This window comes from Balaenoptera musculus, chromosome 7, assembly GCF_009873245.2.
Source record: "Balaenoptera musculus isolate JJ_BM4_2016_0621 chromosome 7, mBalMus1.pri.v3, whole genome shotgun sequence".
Classification (NCBI taxonomy): domain Eukaryota; kingdom Metazoa; phylum Chordata; class Mammalia; order Artiodactyla; family Balaenopteridae; genus Balaenoptera; species Balaenoptera musculus.
Window position 1 is genome coordinate 96,717,337 of NC_045791.1, and position 25,700 is coordinate 96,743,036.

Genomic DNA, 25,700 nt, shown 5'->3' on the forward strand with positions numbered 1-25,700 from the left:
GGACTTCTGAGAAACGATTTGTTCCAGGTCTAATTCAAATGATGGTCGTCATTTCTGTAAGCCCCACAGTTTCAGCAATCTGTACACCAAGCAACGCTGCAGATATTTTTTTTTTCTTTAATTTCAGAGGGCGAAGACGAAGTAAAAAAAGTGCAGTTCTTCAATTAAAGTGCATGGATGAGGTAAACTAATTTCAAGAGTTTTGAGTTTATTCAATACCGGCTCAGACTGGAACCATTCTGCCGTGTATCTGCTGCATTTGGGTTCTCATTGCCTGGACACTGCTCAAGATCTTATTCTGGTGTGTGACAGCTGTGATGCCAGTTCTGGCCAGGTCACTGTAAGCAGGGGGAGAAAAAAGTGGGAGAGGAAAACGTGATGAGGGCCGAGAATCTCTTTTCTGGGCTTCATGCAGACATGCATTTGAATCAGCCACAATTAATACAGCACAACAAGGCAGGTGTATTAAAATGTTTAATTAAGCAATTGAATGCAACAATGTAGGAGCTTTATAGAGGCTGTGCAAAATGACACTCAATCAATCAAAATGAAAGGCATTCCAGTTTTCTTTTCTTTTAAAAAAATGAGTAGGATGATTATGCAGCTCAAAGCAAAAGAAGCAAAATACTATGAAATCTAGATTTACCCTTTTGTGTTACATCGCTGAGTACTTACTCCTGGTTCATGTGCACTACAGCCTCTAGTGTGGTATAACCAGCAGCAGTGAAGTTATCCTTATACCGGTCCATTTTAATGGCCTGGAGCCAATCGCCCACCGATACCACGGCGGAGAATTCAGGGGAGCTTGGATCCAACAAGGCAGTGTTAGGTCTGGAAATGGAACGAGAAAGTGTAGACAGACAAGAATTATTAGAGAGACAGCCTGACTCAGAAGTCAAATGGTCTGAGACAGGCAAGGGGAACCGAAGCACCAAGAACGGGCTTTAGATGGAATCACCAACGTCAAATGTCACCATGTGATTTTTCGCCCCTAATTTCATAAAGCTGCAAAAGCATGTCTCAATCACTCTATTTGTTCTTAACTTCATTTCCCACATTGGTTTTATGCGGACCTCTTAATGCAATAAGGATCAGAGCAGGTCTTTTAACATCCTAGCCTGGGGTAAAGATTGGGGGAGCCCTTGTGGCTGAAACCAGCTCAGTCTTTGAAGGAAGGGTCCAGTCCCTGCCAGCACTGAATATCACAGACTTTAGTTCAGCAACTATGGAAACCCTAGTGAAGGATGAGTAAGGAAAACTGTGAGCTTGCAACCTGCCAGACTTGATGGAAGCAGAGAAAACAGCGAGAGTTCAAGTCCGGCATGCTTCCAGCCAGGTTTGCAGGCAGGCTCAGTGCATTCAAACAAACTTGGGACAGCAGGGAGTTAATCCTCTCTTTAATCAACGCAGCCTGACCAGCACGTGTGCCAAGACTGGCAGGAAGAATGGCCACTTTGATCACTGTTTGGATTGTGGAATGTGCTTCTCGTTTTCCCTTGCTGGGGCTCCTAAAAGAATCATTTCAACAAATTCCAAGCACTTCTTATTAACTTATTTATTAGTTGATGCATTTCTCAGGCCAGGTGTTTTACATTAGATCACTGTCAAGAGGGACTAGAGTTCAAGGCAAGTATTCTGTCATCCCTCACGATATTGAGACACAATAAATAATCTATTTATGGAAAGTATTTATTAAGAGAATTATAGTCATCTTCATCTCCAACTACTTAATAATCATAAGGTAGACATTAACAGGGTATTTTATACCACATTTATTATAATTACCTGTATAGCAACCTTGCTACTTGTTAAGTTCTATTTTCTTGAACTCCCTTTCCTAGAAATTATAGAATGTGGTTGATCTTAACATTTTGACCTGATCTTCACCCTGAGACTACGTTGCTTGAATACAAACATTTAAATCAGAATTATATCATCACTACTGACTTTTCAACCAAAAAAATCCTTTTCTTGTAAAAACAAAATTAAGTCCCTCTAATGGCTTAACTTTCTACATAGTAGAATTAATCCAATCCATTTTTCACTTTAATTGTTACCTAAATTATCTTGATTTGCATTACTTCTTTTTTTATATCGATATGTTAACAAAGACTTGCTTTATCAATCAGTTTTGTGTCCAAATAATAGTTTGTCTTTGTGACCTTTCTTTTTTGTCCATTATTTCAATTAATCCAATTTTCTGAGTAAAATTCTGCAAATTTTTATGGTAAGAATCATCAAGATTTCATTCTTTTCCCAATTTTGAGCCAATAACAAACACTACCACATAGAATTTTAGACATTAGTGTTGAATGTTTACCAGGAATATTAATGAACAAAAACCAAAAGTTTGCATTTACTTCTAACTTTAAGCAAAAGCATTAAAAGGGCAACATGGAGGTTCTAGGTACCTGACAAGGTCAAAATGACCTTAGAATGAAAATATCCTTACTCAGTATGAATGAACTCTAAGGGTCATTCTCAAGCTTGTTCTGGAAGTCTTTGTGCTCTTTGTGGAACACTGTGACATTTGCCTAATTTTGTTCTGAATCACATACCATGTTATACAACCTTCCATTATCAGCAAGCAGTAAGAAGCACCAAAGCTCTTGAGTACCATCAATGAGAAAAATCTAGAAGTGAGAAAAGTGTGTCCAACAACCCAATTTGTTCTGTACTTTGGTGCAAAGCACACATTATACAATGTTAGCAACTAAACAGTTTATACCAGCAGGAGAAGCCCCAAGTACCAAAGAACCTTCAGACAAAATAACGTGGCATCTGGAGCTGGAGATAAAAAGCCGGAGGAGTTTTACCTTGGAATAAAAGAAACTAGCTACACCTGGAAAAGAGGCCTTAGTGCCATCTATTTTCACCCCCTTGGAGAAGAGAAGAACCAAAAATAGACCAGAAATGATGGGGGATTTTATTTTAGGTCACATAGCTACCAGTGGCAGAAGGAAGATGTGAGTTCAGCCCAGTGTTACTTCAGGAGAGCATGGTCATTAACTCTTTGAATGGTGGCTAGTGGTAAAGGATCTGAAAGCCTAAGAGAACACAGGGTATCTCTGCTGTTCACTCCCAATTCTTTTCCTCACATATTGTAATGGGAAGCGTATTCCTTCTCCTCCAATCTGTAGGCTAAGTTTTCAAGAGAAAGACCGGAGGAGAGCATCCTAGTGCTGGCCTAGACTGGAAGGGCTTGGATACTATGGGGAAAACGTCTTTCTACTTTTAACTCAGGGTCTTGATGAAAGAGAAGACTTTGAGAAGCACAGATCTGGAGATGAGTAGATGCCTCTCCTCCTGCGGGCGTGAATCACCTCATCTTATTGTGCCTGTCTTCTTAACCCATTTAACTCCTAACAATGGTCAATGGGACTGGTATCTAGGTATCCTGGATCTTATACCAGTAAAGCCCAATTCCCAGGTAGAAAAGTTCCTACTGAATTAATTATAAGACCTGCAGTATCTTTATCTTCTTTTTGGACCGAAATGCTTCCTTTTGCTCTTTTCAATGAAGTGACTACCTATTTTACAGGTGATTCAATCATTTTAGTTTTCAAAACTCTTCTCAAATATTCATCTGCATGCTTTGTAACTTGATCAGTTTTTATCTTGGTCCTGTTTCCTTCTCCTCTTGAAAGACTCAGAAAAGAGCAACTTTAAGAACCGAAACCCAGGAATCTCTTGCTACAATTCACACTTTATTAAGTCGACTTAAAGATGTCTTCGAATTCTTATTTTTTGCTAACTCCATGTTCCTTCCCCTTTCGAAATATAGCATCTAGTAACCTGACCATCTTCCAAAAGTACATTTCATCCATCTTCCTAAGTTTTCAGGTCCAGCCTCACCAAATACGCACTTGAGCTATTCCTTTGTTGTTGTTGTTGTTTTAAATTTGTTTTTCTGACTTCTGTTTGAGGCCTGACAAGTACTAGGGTCTTCAGAATGGTGAAAAGAACTACCATAAATACTCAAGGAGGAAGAAGCCACCCAGGTTGCAGACGGCTGTGAAGTGGCCTCTGACGAGAAGGCGGGAATTAAAGTGAGTCACCACTTGCCTGCCATCTCTGATGTATTCTTTCATACATCAGTATTAAGTAAGCACGGCTGACCTGGAGCTCTCGGTCCCCGTCCTCTTCAAGCTGTTGGGATTGCGGATGAGTTTGTCCAACATGTTGACAATCTGCCCAAATTTAGGCCTGTCGCTTCTCTCCTTCTGCCAACAGTCTAGCATCAGCTGGTGGAGTGCAATGGGACAGTCCATTGGAGGGGGCAGCCGATAGCCTTCCTCGATGGCCTTAATCACCTAATAAAAAAACAAAACAAAACAAAAAACCCAGAACGGTATGTTAAGCTGCCAGGCAAGCTGTTGTTAGAGGTTCATCCTCCTGCTCAGCAAGTCTCCTGTCCATTAAGCTGCCAGCAAGCTTGAGCATGGGAACGGCTCCAATTCTTTCACGGAAGCCAGAGCTGGACCTGAGTGTTGCTGGCAACAGGGCAGGGAAGCCAGCTGCTGCTGTGAGGGGTTCTCAAATGGCAGACAATGCCCATCTGAAACTCCAAAGTGAAGAAGCATCAATGTTCCAAAGCGGTTAGAACCTAATCAGATCAACCACACGGTGTTGGCCTGGCCCCCAGAGACCACAGGGCGACAGCCCTCTCATTCTTCTATCAGCTAAACACTCTTAGCAAAAGAGACTCTAGCTTAGTGTTAAAGGCATTCCTTAGGAAGCATTAATAGTTGCCTATGAAACAGAAGTCCCTCTGCCTCACTTTAAGCCTCTGTACTCTTGCTCAGACAGCTGGTGGGTCAATACCAGAGCCCAACTTCCAGACCTTCCAATCTAGAAGGCACTACCTCTCTCAGAAACAGCACATTCCTCAACCCCTCCAGATGCGCAACCATTTTTAGTTTTGGAAGACCAAAATACACCAATTTACCAATTCTGTATCTCTTTCTTGGTCTCAGTTGGCTGTCAACTGATCCTGTTAAAGGTGCTCATAACTAGATTTAAAGTTTTAAAAATAATTAATAAAAACCTTCCTTGGGGCATTTATATTTTAAAGAGGACCCTTACACATCTCAGGAAAGAAGTTATAATGGTAGGTGATAACTGCCTCCTGCCCAGAGTGGTCCTCCTGCCTAATAAGACATAAATCATTCCACAGGCTTTCTTCTAATTTTTCTAATCTATCTTCACAGGTATTACAGCATTTTCTTATTGGCTTTTCTCTAAACCCCTCTTCTTCAGGGTGTGAATTCCAGTAACACAATATGATATGACTCATGCCAAATTTAAAAAGGGGAATTACTTCTTAATTTCTTGGCTTCTCATAACCTGGGTTTATGCGTATCCTATGAGATTCTGGAGGTGATTTTCTTTGGGGATTTTTTAAAAGTTTTAATTGCTTTAAATCAGTCCTTTCTTTCCCCCTACTAAAATGATAGCTCCTAGTGAAACCACCACTGGCTGCAGCCATCTCAGTGACCATGACAGAGTCCTCCTGCGGCGGGTCTATTACTGCTCAATGATTGGCCTTCAAGAGAAAATAATCAATTCAGTTAGGTCCAGTTTATATGTACCAGTATAACTGTGGTTCTTTTAACCAGGATACTGTTTCAGTTTAACAATCATCTTGTGATTTATTAAGCCCTCTGAACCCTTTTCTCCCATGTATTTTTTTGCCAACCTCCTACTATGTTAGTATTAATTTACTTCTCCTTCTAAAGTAGACTTCTATATGCTATCTAACTGAACGTGATTCTATTTATTTCTGGCAATGACATTAGGTCAGTTTGATCCTCTGACTTTCTTTTATCTTTCCAGGTGCATGGTGTTGACTCTAGACTTGATGAAAATATTTTACATTGAATTGATGAGAATGCAAGCAACATTGGGCTGATGCCAGGTTAACACAATTTGTTACAAACCCTCAGACTGCTTAGTATTCTTTCATTAGCTCCCTATCTACTGCCAGCTTGGAAGATGGCTTGTGGGTTAACAAAGCATATTTTCTCAGTTTACTGCTGAATGTTTTGGGGGGGAAGGCAGAGGATTAAAACAAACAAAAAACTTGATAAATTTGACATATTCTTAACAGTTACTTTGACTCCATTCACCATATGCCAAATGAATTCTACCCATGAAAGTAATTCTCCAGTTACATTTCCTATAGATTCCTGTTCTACACAGACTCCAACGCAGAGACGAATACACGTGAATGATAGATCAATATTATTTGTGGGAGAGAATTGGCTTCAGATGCTTTTTCATGGATAAAGGCAGACAACTGAAAGTTTAAACCAACAAAATTATTTTCATATAATATAGAAGCTGTCAAAGCTATAGGTCTGAAAATATTTAGGGCGGGAAAACTGACAACATCTTTAGATATTCTGCTCTTATGAGCATTTGGCCGCCACTCTCAACTGAAATAAAGAAAAGCTTAAATATCCAATAATTAAATAAGTAAATACAGGCACTACTCCTTCTTCTAGGTTGTTGGTCTTTGTTCCTCTGAATGTCTCTAACTCAAAACCAAATGTTACTATACAAGAAAGGTACTTGATGGTATCTGCATAATCACATCAAACAATAGATTACACACTGTTCACTCCCAAAGTCTGTCTCCAGCCTGTAATTATCTATCAGTTATGCTAGCTGCTGTCTTTCTTGCTATTTGCTATGAACCTTCCTTTATAATTTATAGATACTACAGTGTCAGCACTACCGTTCCTCTTATTCTGGTTAGAGAATTCTTTTTGCCCCACTGGACACAGAATGCATTAGCTTCTGTATTGCTCTAAACATTCTTCTACTGATAAGGTAACATCCTATTTCTTGAGTGCACCTGGTTTTTCACTTAATTGTCAAGGTTTTGCAACATCCTGTTGTTTCAGGACAAGGCAGATGGTCAGGTAACATTCCACATCAGAGAAAATTTTCTAAAAAAACTTTTTTTAAAATACAATTTTAAAATTGATAAATTACATATAAAATTGATAAATTGAATACCACACATTCGTAAACACACTCTATGATAATATTTTACCTCTCATATAAAAAAATTAGGAAAGTTCAAGAAATGGCCATTTTATTTTGTTCTGATTTCCAACCCTTCTAGAACTAACTAACACCTTCTCAGAATTAGCTAATAAGTGTTCTAGCAAGATGCCCCCAGTCTAGGTTTGTTTTTTTCCTTTCTCACTGGAGATGTCTGTAATTAAATTCTATTACTCTGGAATCTTATTAGTGTCATTACTGAATGCTTTTCTAAAATTGGAGGCATTGTGGATACTCCCTTACAAAGTAGTCCAGATGGTACATTTAAAGGGATGTGTATAATTTACAAAGGGTCATTTAGTGAAGCTTTATTTTAGAGTCCTCAAGGGGCAAGCTCTAATTACAACTTTGCCAGCTTTAAAATATTCACTAATTTTCTTCCAATAAACCTTTCGTGTCAATTTCATCTCATGTGAAATTTGTGTTTTTCAGATATCTTTGCATTTTCTTAAAATTCAAGGTTTAATTTTATTTCAGTATGGGTTTGAAAGTTAGTAAAGTAAAAGTACTGTTCCATATCGCTAATCGATCAAGCTATGCACCTATCTATCTATCTATGTCCCATATTATACCATTAAGGCTTTGTAATTTTGGTCCTCGAAATCCAGGACTGTAAGTTTTAGCTAGATTACTAGACACATCTGTATTAAGAATTTTAAGTTTAATGTATCATTTCAAGCTCAACACTTACTCCATCATACATTAATGCAAAGACATATATTTCAGAACATAAAGACTCACATCTTGATTGGACATGTCCCAATAGGGTCTCTCTCCATACGACATCACTTCCCACATGACGATCCCGTAGCTCCATACATCACTTGCTGATGTGAATTTACGATAGGCAATTGCTTCTGGCGCAGTCCACCGGATAGGAATCTTGCCACCCTGTGAACATCCAAGCTCTAGGTTATCCCCCAAGTACACTGATGTGCCATTTTAGTTTCTGAATGTTGTTACTGTTTGCTAAGCAGGGCAACAGCATTCCTGAGATAGCTTTCCAAACAAAATCAGGATATTTGTTTATTCTAACTAAAATCTTCCAGGTTGAGACAGTTCTCATATGTTTTCTTTATTCACAGGGAAGTAAGCAACTAATATGTTTAATTATTTTTTAAAAAGCCTGCCTATTATCTGAGCTCTACTTAAGGCAATACTGTAGAAGAAAGGACATTTTAGGTTTTACAAAATACACATGTTATCCGTGGTATATATCAACGGATGTGCAGCTGACAGTAATTTTGACTTCTTGTCAGATTCTCTCACCCAGCAGCACAAAGGCAATACTTAATACTGCTTTGGAAATCATGACCTAAGAAAGTTAAATATGAACATTTCTATCCATCCCATTGTCATCCAACTCTTATAGAGCATGAGAAACATGACCAACGTAGCTAGAAGATAATATGCTAAACAGGCTCTTAGAGGAAGTCAAATAATACCAGATGCTAGAGCCATTATTAATTTTAATGGCAGGAGGGCCAGATTTTGATTATTATTTACTTTTCTAAAAAAAACCCTGCAAAAATGGTAAAGCAATTGAATATTACCCAAGAAAAGTTTAAAGGTCTCAAATGTCTCTTGTTTGATTATGCTTATGTGCAAGGTATTTTTAATGGAGTTTCAAATTTCTTAGGGTTCCATCTGGGGAAATTAATTCAACTTCAATTCAGACCCTTAAGCTGTTCAAGAGGATATCATTTAAAAGTCTGCTTTATTAGAGCTACTAAACAGGGCAGTAAATTGTACTGCAAATTGCATTGATTCACTGCAGTTTACTCTGAAAATACACTGTATCACATTTATGCTTGTTCCGTACAGCAAGACACTTGTGCTGCCGCCTTCTGCTTTCCTTAAATATTTTGGCTATATAAATGTATCATTCTAGAAGCTTCCTTTTACTTTCCTTTCTCCAACTACTGGGGAAAAATAAAAAGTCTTTAGCATGGACAAAGATGTATTCTTTCCTGAATGAATGGACTTTGAATTCAGAAGAGGGTATGTGTAAGAATCAAAACTACAGCCAAAGAAACTGAACACTACCAGAAAACACACACACACATACACACATACCCCCCCCAACAAACTATACCAGAAAACCCCAATGCTTACCATTGCACATGCAAAATGGTGAGCATTAAAAGAAGAAAATGGCTGGCCTGCTTCATGTTGATTTTAACAGTGGCAGCCCTAATGGCCAATAACTTTTATGATTCTGTGTTTATTCCATTAGTATCTTATATTCAGATTGTCCGGCTAAGATAGCATAGCCATTAACTGTATACTGATAACTCTTAACTCTGCCTTAATCCTGGCTTATCTACCAGTAGTAAAATGCAGGCCATTAGATACTGGGAAACCTTGCGTAGTGTAAATGTTTTATAAATCCTGTATATACATTCTCAGATTCGGTAGGCAACCGACTAGAAATATTGTTCTGTCCTGTTTAAAATAAGATTTTTTTTTAAATAATAAAAAAGAACCAAGTAGAAAATCTAAAACAAACAAGAAGAAAGGAAGGAAGGAAGGTAGATTGAGTGTGAAAAAATACAATAATAAGTGACGCTCTAACTTGTGGCTTTGTAAAGTGGTCACACATCTAGAGGCTGTTTCAAAATCCCTCTTCGGAAACATGGTTTAAAAATGGATGCATGGCTATGAAGAGGCTCTGAAAGAAGAGGAAACTTGTAAAAATCACAAAGGGTTTAAACGTCAAAGTGAGAGGAACAGTTTCCTCAGAGTCAAAGCCCAGAGGTCACAAATCTTTCTTACCCTGGTGGTATAAGCTGCTTCTGGATCATCCTCTAGCACTCGGGACATGCCAAAATCAGACACTTTGCAGACCAAGTTGCTATTGACCAGAATGTTCCGTGCAGCCAGATCTCGATGCACGTAGCTCATATCAGATAAATACTTCATCCCGGACCCAATGCCACGAAGCATGCCCACCAGCTGAATGACCGTAAATCTGCCATCATTCTTCTGCAGAGGAAAGAAATAAGGTACAATCTCATTAGCATTAGGCCAAATTAATTTTCACCAAGCATTTATTACTTGGATCTTTTTCGATATCTGTATCCGGTGTGCAGTGAAACTCAATATGATTTCCGGGCCTTTTTGACCAAAGTCACTAATTCATGAGTAGAGTATATCCTAGGAGCTGGGTTTGCTTCCTGTAATAGATGGAAATTATCCAACTGTAATGAATCTATGGCTCAAACAGCCCCACGATACAAGAATAAATCAAATACTACCCTCCTTGTACGTGGATTATTGAAGAGCCTTTAAAAAAAATCACATCACTCTCTATTTCTCCTCTTCTTCCTTTGCCTCATTAGAAAAAAGTCCATGAATACAACGAAACAGAACAAATACTCAAAGTCTGTTAGAGTTTTCTAAATACCAACATTCTTGGGTTTAATATAAAGTAGTCACATACCCTGAGGAATGCATCCAAGGAGCCATTCTCCATGTACTCTGTTATGATCATTACTGGTTTACCTAGAGTTTCCAGAAAGAAAAACACAAAACCCTTGATGAGCACTGCAGTTAATGAGATAAAAATGGGCTGTGCGCAATTTTCCTGCCAGGACACCTGTCTTGTGCGATCTAATTTAATTAAAACAAGCCAAGCTTATGCCTCAGCTGTGGGGAGCTAGGAATGAAATATTAAAAGGACGAGTAGGTTTAAATTCCATCTGGAAGGTTAACCCTTTGGGTGGCTTGTGGACAAGGTCTTTAATAAAGTGGCTTCTGGTATCCAGGGAGCACGCGGATGGGTATTTGCTCTCTCAAGCAAATGGAGAAGATGACAAATGGCCCGCTTAAAGGAGAAAAAAATCTTTAAGATAATTAATTAATTTTGTCCCCAGAAGAGCCACTTGTGCAATGCTAAAGGAATCCATGAACAGAGAAACTTTTTTTTTTGTTACCTATTTAGAGAAACCCAAGCTTCTGGGAGCTATGTTGGATACTTCATTACCCAGACTCATCTTAAAACTCAAGCATGTACCATCTTAGCTTTTCCCCCTGCCTCACTCAGGTCAGGGGCTATATCCTTTCTTTTCCCTTTTCCTATCTATAAATAAACTCAGTCTATTTGCTTCCTTAAGCTGCCAACCTCGGCAGCAGCAACAACAAAATCACAGAAAAGGGTCAATAAGTGATTTCATCCTAGGCAGCAATTTAAATTCAGGACTAGAGCCTTTGTGTGCCCTTCTCCCTTTTCTAAGCAAAGAAATCAGAATGATTTCAAGGTTTGAGAGAAGTGGGAAACACTTTCATTTCACTTTGGTTTTCTTTCTGAGGACCTTAGGAAATAAGGATCATTCTTTAGTTTCTTAATCCCTGGCAGTGGACTCAAGGTCTGAAATTCCTTCTTTCTAAAGGGTATTTGTGGGAGTGGGGTGTAAATCTTCGATACTTTACTAAGGCAAGGGGTAAAGCCAAGAGAACAGAAAAGAGTTCCTGTGAGGAAAATAAAATGTTAGTTTGAAAAATCAAAAATATTCATTGCCTGTCCTTGTGGACTGTTTGGACGTAGACATCCAGTCAGGGAAAATGGGCTGGGCTGCGCCGCTGCCGGAAAGCCCCCAGAATTATTCTAAACGAGTACATTTCCCACCCAGAGCCCCTATCAGATTAGACTCTGTACTGGTGTGGGGAAAGGGGAAACGTCTTCATTTCAGAAGCAAAATTTTAGAAGAGCAGATGTTTTAAATTTCAGTGAAGTCCCATTTATCAATTTGTTCTTCGATTGGACATTTGGTACCGTGCCTAAGAAATCTTTCCGAGGCAAAAATGTTGGATTAGAGAACACCACCACGAACATTTAATTTTCAAGTGATGAATGAAAGCAGGCAGCAAAAGCAGGAATCTCGGTGTAGACCAAAGGATGAGTAAAACCACTTCTAATCTCTTTCCCCTTGGCTGGAGGGAGTGGTCCCCGTACACCTTTCCATCCTCCATCAATATTATTAGGAAGCCTTTAGTCCTCAGACTCATTTAACCTCTGCATCTGTGACCACATAGAACAAATGCATCTAAATGAGTTTTAATGAACCTGCCTCAATCAAACGATACTTTGTCAACTCATGAGAAGGGGTGACTCCCCTGATGGTGCATTAACACCTACTTCCATTTCACCAGATCCCTCTGGAAATGTGGGGAAGCAAGGAGAAGATCCAGAAGGGGGAGGCGGGGCAGTGGCGAGAATTTATAGTCTCCCTGTCCATTTACCAAGTTACTCAAGGAAGTCCAGCCATGAATTCACACTCTCCCACTCTTTCACCCTCACACCTCCCTAGTCTGACTGTCAGGCACTATCTTCACAATTATCCTCCATTTTTTTGTTTATGAAAAGTATCCATTTGTCAGAATCTTTATGAGCTCTACAAGAGAAATAAAGATGAATGTCTCCATAAGCACAGAGGGGCTTATGAAATGGGTCCAGGTTGGGCTCCAGGGTAGAGACAGACCCTTTCCCGGAACAGGCAGGGAGGCAATGGGGAGGGGAAAGGTGGGGGGAAGGGGATGGCTCCTCTGGTGGAAATTTTAAACCATTTTAATTCAGTGACAAGTGCATTATGCAAATGCATCCAGTCGTTTGTAACAGTTACAGCTGTAATAGCCACGGGTGTGGTGGGACGTCAACACAAAGATCCCCTGTTTCTTCGCCTTTCTGCAGAGGTGCTACAAAAATCACTGTCTGCCCCAGGAAAAACACCCCAAGCTGAACAGAGCCTCCTTTTGAGAAAATGGACCTGCAGAAGTATTTAAAGGGAATGTTATCTTTTAATTAAAGTAGTGAAGGGCTCTGGGCAGCTCCACGGGACACAGGCCACAGAAAAAATATCCTGTCTGTAAAACTCATCTTAAAAAGCAAATAGAGCTATTCTATGCTAATTACAGCCTTCACCTTAGGTGAAAAATTATATACCCTTAGCACCAAGGTTCCTTTTTTGAAGGATTCCAAAGATGGGGAAAGATGTACTTTTTAAGACATAATAATGCCAGTTAACACTTAGTTTTGTTTTTTTTTTAATTTGCTAAATAAGCATTATGCCAAATACGCTAAATATTCCATTCTATTTTTATCTCTATTTTACAGATGAGGAAACTGAGAACTTGAGCAACTAGTCAAGGCCTCATAATTTACTAGCAGTAGATGATGTGCAAATCTTTGGTCACTAGGCCAAAGGTGCTCAAAGTGTGGTTCCAGGTACTATAGCTTGATTGACCTTGAGCTCTTCAGAAATGTGAACTCATGGGCTCCCACTCACTGAATCAAACCTCTGAAGATGAGGTCCAGGAAAGTGTTTTAATGAGTTTTCCAGAATTCTGATGTATGTTTAAGTTTGAGGACCTCTAAATTAGTGTATATCTGCTCTCACTTTTTAGTAATTTCCAAATTTTCCCTGCCTAAAGATTGTGTACCCTTGTGTCTTACTGCCTGCCCCCTTTGCCCCAGACCTAACATCCAACGTTTACACCTCCACTTCACCCACTGCGGCAGCCACTCTGCACCGGTTGATGGAGGACGCTTTTCCCAGGCACCTGGAATCAAATTAAATGGTACTTTGGCCGTCCTGGAGACATAGCCCCAGGCTTACAAGATCCTTGACTTGTAGTAACTGTAATAGATACTAAGGCTCCTGGAACAGAGCCACCTTCAATAGTAACCGTTTCAGCTGTGGTGCTTTATAAGTTGGTCTTAGCCAGTCTTACAGATGTATTCAGGGTCTGCTTCGCAAAATGCATCTGTTGAACTGTGTCGTATTTTAACTGAAGCGTGGTTCACGGGCTGAGCGAATGCTAATGGACTAAAAAAGGTAGGTTCAACCAGGTGTTACTGGAAACAGGTGCTGAACTGCAACTGCAGCTGCCATAAATCAGGCAGAGCAGACAAGCAAATCCCCCAATATAATAGATTACCAAGATACACTCCCTGCATCTGGAACCGAAGCTTCGAACATAAGGTGTGGTGAGGTTTTGTTGTGTTTTATATGAAAAGTACTTAAAATTTATTTTGCTTACCATCTGCTTGCACCTAGCCTGTGACAATCAGTTTGGTCTAGCAAAGATTCGAAAGATGGCAAGGCACACCAAAAATCTGCGATATTAATTTCGCTAAAATCTCACACAAGCTGCCTTGGAAATAGGGTATCAGCCTACAGCATACACCCATTTAGAAATGACTACAAGATTAATGACTTGTCCTGCGCTGATTTCCTCCTATTAGCAATCAGTGGGTCTGCTCCATCTGTCATTTCCCTGGAAAGAAAATGTGTGTTTAATTTGCCAGTAACTTCTAACTTGGCTTTGTAAAGGGAGCGACGCACATACATTTGGTGACAACGCCTTCCAAGTGAATGATATTTGGGTGGTCAAACTGTCCCATGATGCTGGCCTCACTCAGGAAGTCCCTCCTCTGTTTGTCTGTATAACCAGCTTTCAATGTCTTGATAGCCACGTAGATTTCTCTTTTGCCAGGCACTTTGAGACGCCCACTGCATACTTCACCAAATTCACCTTTGGGAGAGAAAAAGAATTGACTCTGAACCAGAAACACGTTCAAGGAGAAAGAATAACAGCCAATAGCTAACATTTGTTGAGTGCTTATTATACACTAGGCACTGTGCTGGTGTTTTATGTAGATCAAGGAAATTTCAGGTACACAGATATTTACATATACAGGCACATACAATACATTCTAATGCATTTATATAATCCACATACATATATTTAATATTCACAAAGAAAATAGGCTTATAGACACAGACACTTACCAACTCCTATGACTTTTTCAATCTTAATGCAGGATGCGTCGATTTCTTTGGCAAATTCTCGAACTGCTTGGTTGGGATCTTCGTACGTAAAGGGATCCACGTAAGTTCTAACACCTGAGTAATAAACATGCAAAAGGTTGGCAGAACACTTCTCAGGAACCACTAATGAACTGAAGTTCTCTGGGTCTAAAAATATTCAGCACAGAAAAAATTTTTTTAGCATGAGAAAAATACTTAGCGTAGACATAGGAAAATGTTTAAATTCTTGCTCTGGGTTTCGTTAGTGGGTAAACAAGAATTGTTTGCTACTTAAGAGGCTGTAGCTCTACTGAGTTCCTGGAATGTCTTCACACTTCAGGGATGAAATTTTAAAAACAACCTATCCCATGGAAGAAAAGAGAGTCTCTATAAGGAAATTTGGAATGTGTTATCTAAATATTGCTGTCCCAAATGCTGGAGAGGGTGTGGAGAAAAGGGAACCCCCTTGCACTGTTGGTGGGAATGTAAATTGATACAGCCACTATGGAGAATAGTATGGAGGTTCCTTAAAAAACTAAAAATAGAATTACCATATGACCCAGCAATCCCACTACTGGCATATACCCTGAGAAAACCATAGTTCAAAAAGACACATGCACCCCAATGTTCATTGCAGCACTATTTACAACAGCCAGGTCATTGAAGCAACCTAAATGCCCATCGACAGACGAATGGATAAAGAAGATGTGGTGCATATATACAATGGAATATTACTCAGTCATAAAAAGGAACGAAACTGGGTCATTTGTAGAGACGTGGATGAATCTAGAGACTGTCATACAGAGTGAAGTAAGTCAGAAACAGAAAAACAAATACCGCATATTAACGCATATATGTGGAACCTAGAAAAATGGTACAGATGAACTGGTTTGCAGGGCAGAAATTGAGACACAGATGTAGAGAACAAACGTATGGACACCAAGGGGGGAAAGTGGGGGGGTGGGGTGGGGGGGGTGGGATGAATTGGGAGATTGGGATTGACATGTATACACTAATATGTATAAAATGGATAACTAATAAGAACTTGCTGTATAAAAAAATAAAATAAAATTCAAAAATTCAAAAAAAAAAAACTAAACACAATTTAAAAAATAAATAAATAAATACTGTTGTCCCAATCAGTTGCTCACATCCTACCCACCATCTCCAGCTTTCTTCCCTTAGGGAAGATAACAGAAATTTTCTCAAATGACCTGTGTTACAAGATATCATCTTTTGCCTCATATCTGGACCAACAATTGACAACAATTAACAAACTAAGATTAAACTTAGGTTAAGTGGATGAGAGGATAGTATCTGCTATTTGATTTGAAAATACAAACTCTGTATTGGAGTTCCACTTTTATTCTGTTTTGGAAAGAAAGTGCTGTAAGAAAAGACACTGAATTTCACCTGGAAGCTTAGGCCGAGTCAATGGTTTAAATACTAGGAAGGGTAATTCGGCCACACCCCATAGTCACCTGTAAACTGAATTCGGAATGTGACCTCTGGGGCAGCCAGAGATGTCCGGGACAAGACGCATTAAAAATTACTGGGAACTTTCCACTGGCATTCATTCATACCTCGCCTCTCCCTGCTCGAGCTCCTGGGGCTTTGGGGCGCTGAGAGGTGTAGGATGCTAGCTAGTGGTTGGCCCAAACCCTTTGATTTTGCAAGACTGTCAGTTTTGTCCTCATCTCAAAAAAATGCATCATTTTTGTTTTTAAAAATATATGCCACATGCAAATGAGAAAGTGTGGTTTTAGAAAGGAAACAAGATGAACAAATGGAAAATTATCAGACACTCCATGACCCTTCATCACTTCACATGCTCTAGCCAAGAAAACCTTTCTCAGGATTATTCTTCCAGCCCTTCTACCTCCCTGTGCTAATAAGGTAGCTATTAACCACTCGGTGTTATTTAGATATAAGTCAGTTAAAATTAAATAAAATTTAAAATTCACTTCCTCATTCACACTAACTACTTTTCAGGTATTCAGCAGGTCTTGTGGCCCTTGGCTAATGCATTGGATGGTGCAGATAAAGACCACTGCCATCACCTCAGAAAGTTCTCGTGGATAGTACTCCTGGAGAGACACCAACCACTGTCCATTCCAGAGTCTTCTATCTTGCTCAAGTCATTCAGAGTCGATTCTCTGAATTTAGTCTTTGACTCCACTTGGAATATCAAAATAACTAAAATCCACTAAAGAAATATTGATAGTCCTGAATTCCACAGCACATATTCTGTGGTGTGTTCAATTTCTTTTTCTATTGTCTCCAAAATATTTACCTTATAATAAGAGAAAAATTGTTACCTTCTAAACCTTGCCACCCAGCTACAAAAATGAGCCAGCTAGACCAATACTTTTTCAGGTTGGAGGATAAAATAAGGAAAAAGAAGAAGCATCTAAGGAAATTACCCAACCTCCATCTTTAATTTCACTTAAAAAAAAAAATACCCATCACCTATTTCAGTTTGAAACCCTGAAGTACATTATTTGGATAATTTCATGAAAAGAATTTAATATTAATAGCCATGTGAATATTATTTAGACATTTCTAAACTGAAAACACGAGACACGCTCTAAAAATAAAATTATTTTTAATCCAGTTTTCTGTACCTTGGTTCAAATGTTTCTCTTCATCTGCTTCTTGTTTTGCTTTACTGTATTTACTCCGTCTGTTAAACGATAAAAAACAATATTTTCAAAAGCTGTAAACCACAAGTTCTTTACTACCATAATATAAGTCAGGCAGATATGTAATGCACATTTCACAGATGAGAAAACTGAGGTTATGGGAGGTGAAATAACAGGGTAAGTAACTTGTCACCGCAGAGTCCAGAGTCTCTGCTCGTAACCACAGTATTAAACTGAGGTGATACAGCAAATATTTTATAATATAATTATAATTTTAAATCCCCAGGAGAAATTTATTGTATTGAAAATAGATTAGAAGTTTACTGGCTAATTTCCCCACATACATATTCTGAATTAAAATAAGTTTCCCTAGGTGAATTCTGCATACATCAAAGGCAATCATAGTCAGTATGTAATAAGTAATAGTAAGCCCTGTTGCTTTCACCACAGTAACTACTACCACAAAAAAACTCATTATCCTATCATATGATATTCTTAAAACAATAGTTTTGTGGTTATTGGCTTCAGCTGCTTCATACAAATTCCTAAATGATTAACGACAATTTAAAAGGTAAACATTTGTTTCATACTGGATTACATTCCTTAAGAGTTTGTAGAAAACTTGCAGCAGTAAAAATAAGGATCCGGGACTTCCCTGGCGGCCCAGTGGTTACGAATCCTCCTTCCAATGCAGGGGACTTGGGTTCAATCCCTGGTCAGGGAACTAAGATCCGACATGCCGCGGGGCAACTAAGCCTGTGCGCTCTAGAGCCCGCGTGCCGCAACTACTGACCCCGTGCACTCAGGAGCTCATGCGCCATAACTAGAGAGAAGCCCGCGCACAGCTGGGATCTTCTGCACAGCAACAGAAGATCCCACGTGCCACAACGAAGGTCCCGCAATTAAGACCCCATGCAGCCAAATAAAAACAAAACAAAACAAAACAAAAAATAAGTTTCCATTTGTCGCCTAATTCTTTTCTCCAAAAAACAGCGTGTGGTCCTACGGTTGGCGTTCTGCTCTCAGTGTCCCATAGGAGTGAGATCAGGCTTGGTTATAAAGAGTCTTGGGAAAAAGAAATCTTGAATATATATAATTCTTGAATCAGTAATCTTGATACATTATACATAGACACATATATATGTGTCTATGTGTATGTATGTAAAATTGGAAAATCAACTCAGTCCATATTAGAGCTCTGTAAAGTTGGAAGATGAGACCATATTAGTGAATAAAATATGTACATGTATGTTTCTGTCAAAAATGTCAAGTTTATATTGCAGTTTATAATCATCTTGTAATTTTCTTAGAGCTTTAAAGATGAGGTCAGTCAGGACTCTTACATATGAGGAAACAGGCTCTGTGGTGACAAGAGTCCCTGGCGGCCACAGGGGGTCGCAGCAGTGTGGTCCTGTCTGAATCTGATAACCCCTGCACTCTGAACAAGTCAAGAAGGGCAGGATGGTCATGGAACAGAGAGAGGGCCACGCAGTGCCACCAGAGAGCAGCTCAGTCACAGTCACGTGTCCCTGCTCCTCACCCACATTCCTCTCCTAATTGTCAGCAATGCAGGAACCAGCTCTGCAATCAGACCCTCAGAGCCTACAGATGTTCCTCTGCGTGTATAATTCCCTTGCAAATAATAATACTTGGCAGTTTTACACTGCATTTAACTTTTCAAAGTGCTCTCATCACATATATTATCTCTTCCCCTAACTGTTTGCAAAGCAGGAACCAGCTCAGTAAACAGAGACCTCAGTTATTAGAGTTCACTTCGAAGTGCGAGTCATTCAGTCCCAAATAATAGCTTGCATTTTCACTTTGTATTTAACTTTTAAAAGAGCCTTCACGTATAACATTTCATGGCATCTTCTCAAGAACCCTATGAAAGCAATCAGGCAGACAGACACGTGTTTAGTCCCATTGTACAGATGAGAACGTGGAGGCAGGAGGGCAAGTCATTTACCCACGACCCTCCTAGCAAATACAGGAGTGTGTCTGCCCTGTCCAGCTCACTACCTCACATGCCTCTACCAGCGGGGATGAAGTTATATGACGATAGCTGGTGAGAGTTAATTATAAGTCATAGCACATTTTATATCAGTAAATCCACTTAAATTGGATTCCACTTGCTCTCAAAATCCATTGCTTCATCAAAGAAGCTAAACAGGTTTAAACATCCTGAAACCAAACATTTGTATGAAAGATGCAGTCCCCTCCAAAACTCCCCCTCCCCTCTCCTTTTAAAGGAAATATAAGAGTGTTAGGTCAGGGACTATGAAAATAGCATTTTATGTCAGGGAAATGCGTGCCTAGGTCCCAAGGGTGTGATAGGGTCCTGCCAGCCCCAGAGATTGTATCTTATCAGAGCTCCCAAAAGCATTATCTAAAATTACAAGTATATCTTTTAAACCACTTTAGGTCTCAAATACTGATTTGAATTTCTTTCCTTTAAAGAAGAAAAAAATGCATCGAGCAGGGAAGCTTTTGTCCCAACTTTAAATTGTCGGAGAGTCCATCAAAAACCCTTGTAGATACCAAAAGAAAGGAGCAGCCTCAAGCACCCCAGGAGTGCCATTTTCCATCAACATATTCATGAAATCTGTGCAAAGCCAGAGGAAATGTAAAATGGCAGGGATCATTATAAGGCTGACCTGCCCATCCCCTCCTCAGACTTCTGAACATAGAAGGAGGAAGGAAATTAGAGGAGAAGGTGTATTTTGTTTTTTTATAAAACTCTATATTTTTATTCCCTCCCCGCCCAATGTTTTATGTTTTTGATGTCACAATTTACATGTTTTTATCTTGTGTATCTCTTAGCAAAGTATTATAGTTATAGCTGTTTTTACTATTCATGTCTTTTAAGCTCCATACAAGCTTTGTAAGTAATTAACCTTACAACTTTAAATTATTCTGATTTTTACTGCATATTTACCTTTACCAGTGAGATTTATACTTTCATATGTTTTCCTGCAACTAATTAACACCCTCTTGTTTCAGCTTAAATAAGTCCTTTTAACATTTCTTGTAAGGCCAGTCTAGTGGTGATGAACTCCATTAGCTTTTGCTTGTCTGGAAAACTCTTTCTCTCTCCTTCAACTCTGAAGGACAGCTTTTCTGGTAGAAGGTGTACTTTTAAAGAAACTTTACTTGGAGTGTTAACTTGGAGGAGAAGACCCCAGTAGAGTACAGGGAATGCTGACAAAGAAACACAGGGATTACTGTTCAAAAGCTAATTGTAGCCTATTAGCTACTTAATAATACCTTTAAAACTAAAAAGCCTGAGTCCTGCTCTACCTTTGTCACCTGATGACCCTTTCTCCTTTGGCTCAGGGTGCGACAATGTGTTCATTATTGTCCAGAGAAAGAAAGCCTATGGAAGCTTATCGTTGGGTCAGCCAGCCCAGAGGAAACCACATAGCCTAAAAGAGTGCTAAATTGACATCCAAGGCAGATCACCTGAATGACAGAAGGAAACCTTTGTGGAAGATTTTCTAATTATTGAGATGTGGGCAAGCTGATTGAAAAAAGGGGGGAAGGAGGGGACTGGTTTGTGAGTGAATGCTCCAGAAGGAAACATGGAACCTTTTAACTGCAGGAGGTAAAGAGATTCCTCTGCAGGTGAAACTTTGAAAGCCTGTGACTAAGCCCGCCTCTGTCAAAGGGAGGCGGAGTCAGGGTATTAACAGACATTGTCCAGGGACAGCATGAGACCCCAGCCCTGCCCTCCCAACCAATGTGTTGTTCCTGGCGCCTTGACTACCCGATAAAACCAACAAAATAGTGGAGGGAAGCGTGACAGGGCCCAGCGCTCACCCCACTTTTATTAAAATACTGACTTCCCTGATCAAGTCGATGGATTTGACTGATGGGGCTCACTGTTCCAAAACTAATTAGCAAAAGGTAAGTAATTTATTCAGCTAAAGTGCAGATTAAAGAAGATAAAGCAATGTAATAACTAGCATAGCTCCAGGACACTTTCCAGCGTTTAATGGCATCACCTATGAAGATTCATCGAAGCTATTCTTCTTTTTCCCCTTCCTTAAGCTGTCATTGTTCCTGCACCAAATGACGGCTAAATGTTCTTCATGACCAACATTTTGACATGGGTGGAATTGAACCACACGAGTGCACACAGGTTGTTTAGAAATGTTCCCGCAGTACCATCTGCCAACTAATTGTAGGAATTTACATGACTTCATCAGAGCCAATTTCGGCTAACATTTAAGTGTATTCATTCTTACGTGACCATAATATTACAATTAGGACACCGGGGAAGATAGAGTCTGAATGGTGACTGTTTTAGCATTATGGGAACAGCTTCAGCTCCAAAGTGGAAAATCGTAACCTTCCGAAGAAGACAAAACTAACTTGCAAGGTCTGACTTTATAGCATGTGTTAGATTGCACATCAAATCACACATCACAAATGGTACCAACATCATGAAGGAGACTCCTGAAGCTCTGGTTTGCTACAACTGTCAATGCTAACTTCTGATGTAGGTCAATGTTTTCAGTCCAGAAGACATTAAAATAATCTATCTAGGCCAGTACTGAAGTCAGGAGAGACAGATCCCTGTCCTGATCAGGCAACTAACTAGCTGTGTGACCTTGGTGCAGTTAACTGTTTAACCTCCTCTCCAGGCCTCAAGTTCCTACTATACAAGATGCCAGTAGTTTCCTATCCTGAGCCGTAAGTGTACCTCCTTCACAAATTTTGCCATAGCCATTTCATTTTTTTCTTAAAATCAATTAATTCACTTCTTTAATTCAGGTAAAAGGGGTACTTTATAACCCTAACATAAATGGAAACCCGGCGGCACCAGAGATCATCAGAAGGTCAGTAGAAACGCCACCTATGGCTGGTTATCAGGCAGTACTTGTCTCTGGTCACCAAACTGTCCTTTAGAAAAGAGGAACTCATCTTGCATTCTAGTTCTTTCTTAAAAGTGTTTCTCATACATACTGAACAATAAAATACTATTTGGGGGAGACACACTGGCCTAAAGCAACCTGAATTAATACTATTTAGGATGCTTGGAGGTAAACTGATAAAATCATTAATATAAAAGGGGGAGGTGGTTGTCAGAGGAATTTAACACAGTTGATCACCAAGATCATTAGTCCTGAGGTTATGACCTTATCATTGCATTTTATGATGTCATTGTTAACAGTCAAAAATCACTTTTAAAAGCAATTAAGTGGTTACACTGTGGAGATCACAAATGTGTACCTACAGGAGTATAAGGAAATGGTGCCATGTTGCCAACAGAATGTGCATATGCAGTTTAGGATAAGACTTCTAGAGACAGCATTACATAAATACAAGAAATGCTGCACCTTAAACCACCCAGATGGCAGGTACAATTACATTCTCTGAAAAGCTGACAGAATCCTTAAATTATAACGTATGTGATAAGTGACACAGGAAGACACTGATCAAAGATGCCTATAAAAAATGTAAGTTAATTTCCTCAACATAATATGGCTGGTAAAAACATACAATAAATCTAAGTCAATGTATTCTGTATATTATTTTAAATATATAAATAAAATTTATAAATTTAGGAATTTCATTCTTTCACTGAGATCCCCAAATGTTTACACTTCCAAGTTGGTCAAAAGAAAAAAGTGGATCTTCTCGAGTGGCCCCCGCTTGCCACGACTAGAGAAAGCTCTCGCACAGAAACGAAGACCCAACACAGCCATAAATAAAAATAAATAAATAAATAAATAAATAAATAAATAAATAAATAAATAAAAAAGTGGATCTTCTCATTGGAAAAATTAAAGATTACTCTGACTTGCCTAAAGCTCATACTTCTCCATATAAAGTAAATATAATAAAATAAACAATTGCTGTAAAAAAAAAAAATCCAGCAAGATACTAGCAGTGAGCCTGAGGCCATTTCCTCTCTCTTAAATGACAAATTAGCAAACAGATTTTCCTTTGAAGTAATCGGAGGGACTGAAACTTTTCTCAGTGTGTGGATCTCTGCCCATCTACCTCTTAAAGCAATCTCCCATGTCATCAGCAGTGTGGGGAGTCACCCTATACGGGGTCCGTGCCTCGCATCCATTCTGCCATCAACTATCCATGGCTCTAAGAGGCAAGAAGCAGCCCCATCATTTTCCAGGCTAGGATGTTTCATCTGTTGCTTCCCCAGATGGCTGGCTGCAGGGTTGTGAGATGATTTTAGGGGTACCATTTACCATCTTTCATTTGTACTCTCACTAAAAGCATGGACCAGACTTTTGTCTGCTCTACATGTCTCTTCTCTTCTCACCTGTTCTTGTCCCATTTAAACATCTGCGGTCCGTTATGACAGAGCACACAGCCTGCTTGCGGAGAAGAATCAGCTGAGTGTGCATCGGCCGCTGCAAAGCCTGCCAGCTACCTGGCTCCAGGCAGCCTTTCCGTGACAGCTTTATGTCCGACACTAAAGAAGAATCAATAGGAGGCCAAGGGGTTGACATTTCATTTTCTAAGAAGTGATCCATTGAGGACCAATCACCAAGCAGTGTTTATCAGCCTTGGGAAGTAACATTTTTTTTTTTAATGGGGGAGAAGGAACAGGATCATGGCTGGGTAACTTGACAGGCTCAGTTCTCTAAGGTGGGGACTCATAATTGGAAATCTGATCAATCCTGCCTTATATAATAAAGTGATCAATAAAAGCAGAAAGGAAATTAAGTCATCAAGCTTGCGATGCTATTTTCTATAGCTACAGCTTTTAATAAACTTGTCTTCCTGTATTACATTTTCATCTGCTTTTCTTTTTTTTTTTCTTTTGTCAAAGAAGAACATCTGAAAAAAAACTTATAACGAGGTGACCTATTTCTAATTACTCCTGTCTGACTGCTGTATTTAGGATAACTTAAAATACAAAAAAAAACAAACAAAAAAAGTAACTCTAAAGGAAAGCCAGACTACAACTAGAGAATTCTTCTAACCAATATCTCGGTTGAGATTCAAGACGAGACCCACTTTCTGTAAACAAGTGTTCTCTCAAATGGTTCTGAACATTCTGGGGTGCTGGATTTCAGTCAAATATTTTTTACAGGGGCAGTTATTAATAATTTTTCCCTAGTTTTAGACTTTTAAACAACTTTATTTTCTGATGACACAAGTTGTTTACATACACTGTAAAAATTTCAAACGCAGAAATACATAATAACGAAAGCAAAAGCCCATGTAATTTCTATACACTCCTCATCCCACTCCCTCCTCCTGGCTATCAGATGGATATAGATTAATGTCTATAGTTCCCATGTGTTTATGAGCCTGGCATGTGTACATGCACAAAGTCAAATGGCAATGAATAAGAGAGAGGTCCATCTTGATTGACTTCCAAAATCAAAAGCCAGGGAAGGAAAGAACTCTGGGAATTCAGATTCTGCTCAGGCCAAGTTGAAGTTTCCAAAGCCTGAGCTGTACTTACATAGGGTACAGTGGGCATGTCTAGATGTATGTTTGTGTGTGTGTGTATTACAGCAACAGGGATGAGTGTTTGTGGTGGGTTTAACTCCTTCAAGACGAAATTCACTGCTCTAATCAAACAGACTTTGCACCAAAAAGAACAAACACGATGACAAATGTAGGTGCCCACACACAATAAGGAGTTGTGCTGTACTGTGTGAGAGGGATCATGATTGATCTCTATATACCAGGACATTCTGGAGAGTGAGAGTAGAGACATGATATTAATAAATACGGGTGACAACTGAAACCATCCAGGCAAACTAAGATATATGGCCATCACCTTAATTATAATGTACCACAAAGTGAGAGAAAATCATGGTGGCTTGCCCAGGTCAGTGGAAATAGCCAGAGGCTATGCTGTGACATCAGTGAGCTCACCAACTGATGAGCCAGGAAAAGACAGTGCAACAGACAGTGGCCTGAGATCCAAGCACGGCTATTGGGGGTCCAGTAACAGACCTACCACTAAAGCAATATAGTGACTCCAGACAAGGACTATACCTTTCTGAGTATCAGTTTCCTCTTCTATGACATGAAAAGATTTATATTTAAGAGGATCATTTTGACATCCCCAGGTTCTGCTTTTTTCTTAAAAGCCCCATGTTGTAAAACAGTTGATGGCATGGGGGGTGGGGGGGGCAGGTAAAGGTTGGAGACGGGGAAGATTCTCACACGTGAGACAAAGAGGACCTAGATG

At 39.4% G+C, this 25,700-nt stretch overlaps 1 protein-coding gene across 3 annotated transcripts in view; it reads right to left on the reverse strand.

Annotated features, from left to right (window-relative positions):
- EPHA4 (EPH receptor A4) overlaps positions 1 to 25,700 on the reverse strand; it is a 143,282-nt gene that overhangs the window by 8,044 nt on the left and 109,538 nt on the right. The window contains exons 9-17 of one of the 3 annotated variants that reach the window (XR_005020642.1): positions 17,504 to 17,562; positions 14,862 to 14,975; positions 14,419 to 14,604; positions 10,514 to 10,575; positions 9,847 to 10,056; positions 7,813 to 7,962; positions 4,120 to 4,313; positions 647 to 831; positions 1 to 338 (exon numbers count right to left, since the gene is read on the reverse strand). The exon at positions 1 to 338 is cut by the window's left edge and continues 588 nt beyond it. Coding sequence is in view for 1 of the 3 variants with exons in the window: in XM_036858294.1 (XP_036714189.1) it covers positions 224 to 338; positions 676 to 831; positions 4,120 to 4,313; positions 7,813 to 7,962; positions 9,847 to 10,056; positions 10,514 to 10,575; positions 14,419 to 14,604; positions 14,862 to 14,975; positions 17,504 to 17,562 (1,246 nt within the window). In the remaining 2 variants the exon portion in view is untranslated. Of the gene's footprint in view, positions 339 to 646; positions 832 to 4,119; positions 4,314 to 7,812; positions 7,963 to 9,846; positions 10,057 to 10,513; positions 10,576 to 14,418; positions 14,605 to 14,861; positions 14,976 to 17,503; positions 17,563 to 25,700 lie in introns of those variants that run through there. The other 2 variants (XM_036858294.1, XR_005020643.1) reach the window with 2 other exon arrangements.